The sequence below is a fragment of the Rhea americana genome, unplaced genomic scaffold (assembly GCF_003343005.1).
Source record: "Rhea americana isolate MKP2758 unplaced genomic scaffold, rheAme1 scaffold_422, whole genome shotgun sequence".
Taxonomy (NCBI): Eukaryota; Metazoa; Chordata; class Aves; order Rheiformes; family Rheidae; genus Rhea; species Rhea americana.
In genome coordinates this window covers 327,518-336,659 of record NW_028186560.1, presented here as the reverse complement: position 1 = coordinate 336,659, position 9,142 = coordinate 327,518, and the positions used below count along the sequence as shown (strand labels likewise).

The 9,142-nt window shown below is 37.9% G+C and overlaps 1 protein-coding gene across 1 annotated transcript in view; it reads left to right on the top strand.

Annotated features, from left to right (window-relative positions):
• Positions 1 to 5,134: 5,134 nt before the first annotated feature.
• Positions 5,135 to 9,142, top strand: part of GLP2R (glucagon like peptide 2 receptor) — a 35,948-nt gene continuing 31,940 nt past the window's right edge. Inside the window, exon 1 of the mRNA XM_085315219.1 lies at positions 5,135 to 5,420. Within this exon, the coding sequence (XP_085171345.1) occupies positions 5,316 to 5,420 (105 nt within the window). The 5' untranslated portion in view covers positions 5,135 to 5,315. The remainder of the gene's footprint in view (positions 5,421 to 9,142) is intronic.

Genomic DNA, 9,142 nt, shown 5'->3' with positions numbered 1-9,142 from the left:
AAGCAGCGCTTACAAAGTTGYGTTTCTATCTGCCTGGTGAAGCACCTGCTTGTATTTACCATCCCATTCTACATTCCTCTCAACAAATCGTACTGGCTTTGTAGTTAAGACAGATGGCAGAGATATATGGGCATGAGCAGAAATGATGTGGCAGGAGAGATTAAGGCTATAAGACAGTGTTTGGCAGTAAATCTTGTAAAGAAATACAAGGAGGAGGGACAATAAATTATACTTTCGCCAGTGAATCACAGGAGTAAAGGTATTTAACACAGAAAGTACTGCAATGTGACTGCATCTTGCAGTTCTAAATGCTCCTGTTACATTGAACACTAATTAAACTGAATAAGTGGTGAATCTTACTTTAAAGAAATACTTAAGGAGATGAGACCAGTTCCTAAATTATAGCATTTTATAGTGTTAGAGCATTTCCCAAGAACACTGGGAAGCTGTCTGTACTAGCTCCAAGTTCCAGCAGTTACAAATTAAARTCATATGTTTCATGTCCTTGCTATTTATGGGACTCTTGGCACTCTTCAGTCTGCCTCCCTGAATCTGTAGAATAGAATTTAAACTCAAGTTAGAAGAATAGAGCGAAAGCTGAATTGTCTGTGTTCTGTCTGCCTTTCCATTCCCTCTGTGAAACAGCAATTTTTTTGTTCTTCTAAAAAAACATTTTGACATGTTAAAGATGTTGCTTTTTCTGCCTGCCTGATAAGGCACAGGATTCTAATTTTTTTCCTAGGAGATGAGCGAGAAATTTTGTGAAACCTTGTGTGAAACAGTTCCCATGGAATAATAAAGAATCTGTTGTACCCAGTCCCTGCAAGAATAGTCCATGAGCTACACATACAGTAGAAAGTCAAGTCTGTTTGCCTCAGCTCTGTCAGTGTTTGAATCTTTCAATAAAACTAAGTGAGAGAAACAACCAGAAGGAGCAGATACGTTATTAAAATGGCTGTTTTGTTTTACAAGTCTGAGGTCAAAACACTTACCCTAAGGGAGACCGATACTGCAGGACTGACAGTGAAGTCACGTGTGTATCCTTTAATGAATCCTACTCTGCTTTCTAAAGTAAGAGACTGTCAAGAAAAGAAGTTCATAAAACATCTGTRCTTAGTTCTGCTTAGGTTTGCAGGCAGAGCTGAAAGTGTGGCCTCTCCTTACACTTGCTTAATCCTCTTATCGTGGGAATTCCGCCTTATTGATGGTTGTTGCATGCTCAGGAGAGCACCTTGAGGATCTCCTTAGCTGCTCTGTAGCACCAGCTAAAGCCTAAAGAAATCAGAGGGCACATTTCCACTCCCTCGCTTACAGAATTCCTATTGTCACTGAGGAAATACTAAGTCTGGAGTTGTGGACAAGTTTACTAGCCAGGTAGCATCCTCTCCTGAACAGCAGCAATTTATGATTCAGTATTTAGCTACATTTCCAAATAAAGCTTTCCTTGAGGTAAGCTGTAGAAGTACATCTGGAGTGAGTGCAGGAGCTGGTGTTCTAACACTGTTGTTCCATACGAAGCTGTTATMATTTCCATTCTCTTCCGTGAAACCGGTTTACAGATTCTTTTACAGCGCTATATCTGAAAGCTTAAGCAATTCAGCAGTGCTGCATTCTGGATACCCACTGATACGATTATGGGACAAACAGGTTTTATCGTTGTAGTGCTACTCTTCTTTCCTTGTATTGAACATGTCCTAACATCTCATTATCTGTCACGGAGGAGAGAAGAGGATATTAGAGAAGGTACCAGCAGATTTTATTATAGTCCATAGCTTACACAGGAAGAATACCTGGAAGCCATACAAGCTGAAATCCTCTCCTAAATGATGTGGGTCACTACTATAYACAAATGAAAAAGACTTGAGATCAACATAAATAGAGGCAAATATTTCATACTACTGCTGCAGCCATTGGAGAAGACAGCATAACTAGGCTGAATGCCAGAACAGGAAGACAAATCAAAGACAACTACCAGGAACTCWCAGAGTCAGCCTGTAAGCATGTGCGCATGCTATGGCTTACCCTGTGCCCCAAGGAGCACATTCATGAACAGCAAAATCCCACATCACAATGAAAATATTCTGTGTACAAAAGTCAAATTTAGCTGCTGAGGCTGAAAAGGTTAACTTTGAGTTCATTATTTAAAACTTAGACTAACACTTACCAAGTTTCACTAAGCATAGTTTTCCCAGTGCAGAGAATTGGCTAAGGGGGAAAAGATGCTGTTTTTTGGTGATCAATTTTTTAAAACTGGTTCATTAAGCGTGTCTTGCTTTAGTGCATGAGCTTGGAGCTAAGACACATATCACTTCTATCTCCTTCCATGGCAATGAAAACTCACTATCTGATAATGGATATCTTAGTTAATGTGTTCTCAATAGAAGTTGTTGGAGTTTAGTGTGTAACTTCTCCAACCCTTCCAGCTGCTCCAGCCTTCCTATCCCTAAGGCAAATTTTCTTTACACAACAACTGCATGTGTTTCACTGCAGACATAAGCATTGTGTAAAATTCCTATAGTTATTGATCCTAGCAGCAAGASGATGTTACAGTGCCAGGTAAAAGGCTCAACGGACAGGCTGGGCAGGAGAGAGGAAGATGCTTGTTCTCCACATTCCAGATGATTCTTTTGCAGTTGGATAGAGCACTCTACAGAGACAGTAACTGATGGTGATAGAGTCACCAAGTAGGGGTACACAAGATGACACTGCTGAGGAGAGCAGGGCAGACACATAGCTTGACCTCAGCATGACTGCAGGAAAGAGATCCTGCACAGCGATACAGAGATCCAGAGAAGGCTCTCTAAAGTTTATTGCAGGCTACTGAATTGCATGACTGAGAGCAAGAGTGGAAAGGAATTGTTTATGAATATTCGTACTTATTCAATATTCAATGTGTCCTTCTGAGGTGCCACTCTTTTGAAAAGCTACACTAGTTTATGTTCTAGTAAAATGCAAGTGTCATGACTTCATGGGCAGTCAAAGTTAGTTGGCATATCAAGGAATCAGTCATCACCATCCTTCTCGTGCTCAAGGATGAACCTTGCCCTGGCTCCAATGGACAGGGTAATGGGGAAATGGAATGGTGCACAGCGATTTCCTGTGTCTCTTATTTCCTGTGTGCTGTTCTCACCTGAAGAAGTGAAACATGGAATTGAKGAAGGAGCACTCTTAATATTGTATATCTGAATCTATTGCATGAATGAAGTGAGGTTTTAGCCCCAAGCCCTTATTTAGCCCTTTCATTGTGTTCCATTCACAACGAATGGAACAAGCACTCACCGCATTCAAAACCGCAAACCAAAATGGAAGGAATAATTGGACACAGATCTCTCTCTCTCTCAATCATGGAAATGTTCTGTTGGTTTAACACACCAAATCAAAAAATTTTGTTCCAAAGTATCTCTTTTTTCTCAATCAAAATTGCCAAGCAGATTGTCTCTCTATTTCTGAAGCTATTTTCTTAAATTTTCCATATGAAATATTTTTTTGTTTTCAACCTCTCATCCTAATTTTCATGAAGATAAATATGTTAATTTCTAATTGATTTACCTGTTTTTATTTTACAGTAGCAATAGCAGAGTACAGAATAACAGAATTAGATTATTAGAATAACACAAACTCCATCTGCTTATTCAGTTTAATCTCAGCTTCTACTTCATTACCAGAAAGGTCAGACACTTTCCATTTACAATAACAGAGACAACTCAGAGCCTCCTAGTCTGCCCCTACCCAACAATATGCCTCTGTCTTACCCACCTTTACTCCTTTAAGTCTTGGTGTTTGTCAAGGGGGACAGTGAGAGCCTCTAACATTGCTTGTGGTAGCATTATGCCTACCTGTTTAGTCCTGTATTTGTTATTCTGAAAAATCAATTCAGATACAATAGCTAAGCTAGTATGAYCATTATGGGACCTGTTATTAATCTTTCTCTTCCAATTTGGTCTCACCTGTAAAGTTGATGAATGTGCTTGTCACCTCCTTTAGGTGGTGAACCATAAAGGTGTTAAACAGCATTCCAAAGGAACACATCTACGGACTCGGTCACGTGTAAGCTATCATATACATCCCAGTGCCAGAGAAATGGAAGATATGTAAAGCAATAACTACTTTCTATATAGGAAGCAGTGAAGAGCCACGGAACATCTGATCAGGAGGTCTGGCACCTGCATATGAAGATGAGAGATGAGTATAAARCATGTCCTTCCACCTCTTGGATTCCTCTAGAGGAAAGGTGGGCTATATTAAGTAGGGAGAAAGTCATGGCCTACTTGATGCCAGTCAGGTTGATGGGGTGTGCTTCAAAGTCTATCTGCCTCASAGTCTCTATCTGGCATGGAAAACTGGGTTATTGCTGGCTCTACAGCCCTAATTGTGTGGCCTCTGCCCCCCGCCCCTGCTCAGCTCACCCCAGCAGGTGAGTTTGGTTCACCTGCAAACCCTGAGAAAGACACAAGGCCTTCTTCTGTATGCATAGCGGTAAACTTCATTTCTCTTGCAAACACATGAGGCAACATCTTCCTGACTGTCCAGACTGTCAACTCAGAGCACAAAAATCATAAACTTGGCTCTAAAATTATAATACTATAAATGTGTTTATTTTGCTGTATATCACATAGGGTTGTCAGCTTTTCAGGCTTTTCTCAGCAACTAAAAAAGCTGCAAACAAATTTTGGAAAATTAAAGCTGAAATGCTTGAGAARTTTTTCAAGTCTTGCAGGTGAAGATGCAAGAAGAACACGGAAATTTATAACAATTGTGGTAAAACTTTAATCTCTGATAACACCATTTTTTGTGCATGCAGATCGCCAACTCTTCACTGACTGTACATATTTGACAAAGTGTGGTCAGAAGGGATAAAAAAACGCTATTATTTAGCAAGGTTATTACATAGAGGTTTTCTCTATTCTAGGCATATGTTTTAATAGTTTCATGAAATGTGTATAAATACATGTATGTATTTATGGAGCTGTATTCCACTCTCAGAAAGTCACTGGCAAAATTCCCATGAAGTTCCAAGGGAACAGGATTAGCCCGTTAATGTTTTAATAGTTTTGTGACTTCTCATTGGCTAAAGGACGAGCTACAGAAAGCAGTCTTTCTGTGACGTTTAGACTACATTCTCTCTGCCTTTTATCAGAAAAACAAAACGTAGTTGGAGTCTAGCAAACCTAGACATTTTAGCAGATTTCCTGGCTTATTTATAAGAAGATTTTGAAACAGTTGCATCTATAAAAGAAGAGATTTTAATTTTTTTCACAGGACAGTTTCTTTGTAGTAGAGTGAGACAGCAGCCTATCAAGAAAAAATTTATTAGAATGGGCATGGCCACACTTTTTAGTCTCTGCTCCAGTATGGGGTTCTGGTCCAAAATATCTCCTGGACCTGCCAGCTCTGTCATGATGCTGTTTCTAGTGAAAGAGGTAAGTTAATTCAATAATTACCTATCGACGATACGAAAGAAGATTCCTCTCACATAGCGTTTGAATCTACACAAACAGCAAAGTTTTCACAAATAGTTCTGATGTAAGAATTTCCGCTTGTTGAAAATTAGTCATTAGAAATGTTGACTGAGAAGCTATAGAATTTGATATTACACCTCATTCTAAGTCATTAACAGTTTTCTTCCATTAATACTGATTAATACAGTGGCTACATAGTATTTCCGTTTGTTTTATGCAATCTCTTTTCATAACAATATTGATTAATAATAAATTATTTTTCAATTTACCTGTCAGATATCAATACAATCATGAATCATGCTTATTTTCTACCATTTTCCCAGTTTTCTTACCTTGTAAAAAGAGCTTTGCTTAATTTATGACACTGTTGTTTAACCTTTTAGACATATGCAAGTGTTAGGSATTCCGTTTTGTGTTTCTGCAAGCTGATATTATTGGTATCGTTTTGCATCTCAGCTTTTTACAGAAGCCTAGCAAAAATATGTACAATTTTTGAATTGTTACCTGTAGAGCTCTAGTAAACAGTCATCTTGTTTTTCTACTATATCTAAAACAAAATTTTAATAATTGCTTCTTCATCTATATAGTCTTAAAATTTGGGACAGCTTTAGGTATGTAATAACAAAATATCTCAGTAAAACTCATTTCTTGGAAATTTTCATATGTGTTTTTAATCACCATGCTTATCTTCAGCTCAGTAAATTTTAAACTGTAGTTTACTTAGGTGTTGTAGTAAATTTTAAATTATCTGAAGAAAACTCATGTATAAATCTAGGATAAATTTCTATGAAATAAGCGGACATGAGAATTAATGTAACTGACAGGTTTGTCTTAACCTGAAAGTAGTAATATTTTATATATATATATATCTTTTTTTCTATCCACTGATAATATATTTCTATCCACTTGTCCTCCACTTAGCCAGGAAAGCATGCTTATTGTGCACATTACAGGCTGGGTTGTAATTTTGCTTGTAGCTTTTTTAGGAATAACAATTTATTGGGAGACACATATTCTGAATTTTTTTAGTAGAAAATATTCCAATTGCTTGTGTTTGAGCTTCTCTACCATAAATGAATACAGAAATGAAAGGACTCTCATGTTTGTAAGCCACGTTCAATATATGGCATACCTTGAGCAAAGTGCTGGTGCCATCGAAGTTAAGAGAAAAATTCCCAATAACCTCAGTGAAGTCAAAATTTTGAAAGAAGATGAATTTATCCACAGTGAATTACTTTGTTACAGTGACTCCTGGAACTTGTTTACATTAGGTAGTTTAAACCATAGTAAAGAAACCATAGTAAAGAAATAACAATCATAAATCTCTCTATCCACATTTCCTAGACAAACACCAACACAGCTATAAAAAATCATCAGTCAGGATACATCAGGATCAGGGCTGAAAGAATCAGTAAATATTTAAAGTCTTATTTTATATAGAAAGTTCTTTTTTTATCGTATTCCAAATATGCAGTTACCACTTCCTTTCACCATTAGCTTAATATAACTCAGAAATTAAACGGCAAAATACTGTCTATGGTACAGTCAGTCATGAAGAGAATAGATTTAAACTAGGCTGTTGGCAGCTGTAGAGATTTTTTTTTATAATTCACTTAGGTGAGAGCTTCCAGTAGCAGTATCCGCTGCATCCAGAATACTCTTAAAGAGCAGTGACTAATGTTATCACCCTGATGCAATTTGCGTGCTCGGAGTAACCAAAATGAACTGAAAGATCCTTCCAGGTAACTTTGATTAAATTTTAATGACGCTGAACTTGGTTGTGAATTCAGTGCTCAGATTCTCAAGCTGAAGTGGTTCGTATGTTACCGATGAATCTTCAAACACTCTGAAATGAAGAAACTTTCAGTGCAAGGCAAAGGGTACAGGCTTTCTGAATTTTTTTCTTGGATTTTGGATCCTGAATTCCGCTAAATTTCTGTTTAAAAGCTAGATTGGCTAAATCTTGATCAAAATCTAAAACTGAGATCAAAACTCATGCTCAGCTGCAACATGACAATATTGCCGTGATTGTGAGATCACGGCAAATTTTCCTGAAAGCTTGTATTTCTACTGCTGAGCATACAGAGCATCCCAGTTATAATAGCACTGGGTAGCTCAGGGCTTAGGTCACAGTAAAACCTCACGGGGATTTGTAAAAATAATCACAGGCCTATTTCACATGCAGGAGTGATTTACAGCAGTTTTCAGAACATACCTAGAGAACAGGACTTTCTCCCAAACATGGCCAAAGGAGAAAAAGCTCCCAAGTTCTCGGTAGTGATTGCTATACTCACCAGGTAAACTACACTTCTCCATTTTCCTGAGAGAACCTGAAGCCTTCTCTGAAGAATACTAACCACACAGATAAAAGATATAGATGCAAGCCTGTCTCACTGACTTCTCTATGAATCCTTTTCATTTGGTTAGACAGATATTGGACATTGATGTGTCCCACCTGCTAAGATCCTCCATCCCATTTAAGCCTGGCCAGTGAATATCTCTGTAATTTACTTAACACTGACGAGCTTGGTAAGAAGGACTGAGAACATCCCCGGGCAGAACACATTGCAGTCTTCTCTCTCTATTGCACCTTCCTCAATCTCTGTCAAACTAAGAAGGGAAAGAAAGCTATCTTCCTCATCACAAASCACTGCCTGCATTCTTCAGCCTTTCTCAAATATACAGATCCTTAAAGATTCGCCTCAGTAGGAGTGGAGACCACTGCCAACCAAAAGATAACATATGAGATGCATGCTTGCTTTTTTTTAGCTTTTTTTTTGGTAGGCGCTGTATAAAAAGCCTATGAGCAATTCCCAACATGCTATCATTTAAGTCCTTGTGGGCTGCTGTTGAATCTCTGTGTAGCCATCGCTTTGATAAGATAAATCTATGGGGATTTCTTAGCTTTTTATTCTAATGCTTGAGGCCACCAACACTTTCCTAACAAATTGCAAGTTTATCACCATCTCTTCTGAAGCATGGCCATCAGAGTTAATCGTAATATCCTGACAAAGTCAAGTAGAAAAATACTGCACAATCTCATAGTTCTTTTCATTATTCCCACTTGCATGCACAAATGCAGGAGTTTCAACAATCTCTTTTACTGCAGCATTGCATACAGAGGATTTTTATCACTTGTTTTAATCCTTCTCAGAATCACTGCAGCCCTCAAATACATCTTCCAGCTGTGGCTTATAGGAGTAAATTTTGCATTATGTCTATTCAGCATATGCTCTTCAAGTGAGTTCGTGCTTCTGTGTGATTCAAATGACCCTATTAACTCACCTGTGCCATCATTGGCTGCTCCTCTGCTGATTTCCAACATTTGCTATTTTTCTCATTAACTATTTCAATGATATATTTATTCTTCTAGCTCTGCATTTAATATTAACATTTGAGGTCAGCTGATTCAATGCTTAATTATGTCTAGTGCTGACTTAATTTTATACAAAGTTGATTCTTTTGGTTTTTTTCATCAGAATGTCTTCAGGTGGAAAACTAAACATATCAGATGTTTACATCAATAGTGACYAGGTACTAGATTTCTGATTCTGTTTCTGGCTTTGCAGGGACTGACGAATACACAACAAAGTGAAGTGAACCTGTCCTTTATGCCTGAGCTGCTCATCCCGCTTGTTAAATGAGTTTCTTTTATCAAYTCTTCTAAGTTCTATCTCCAGAAA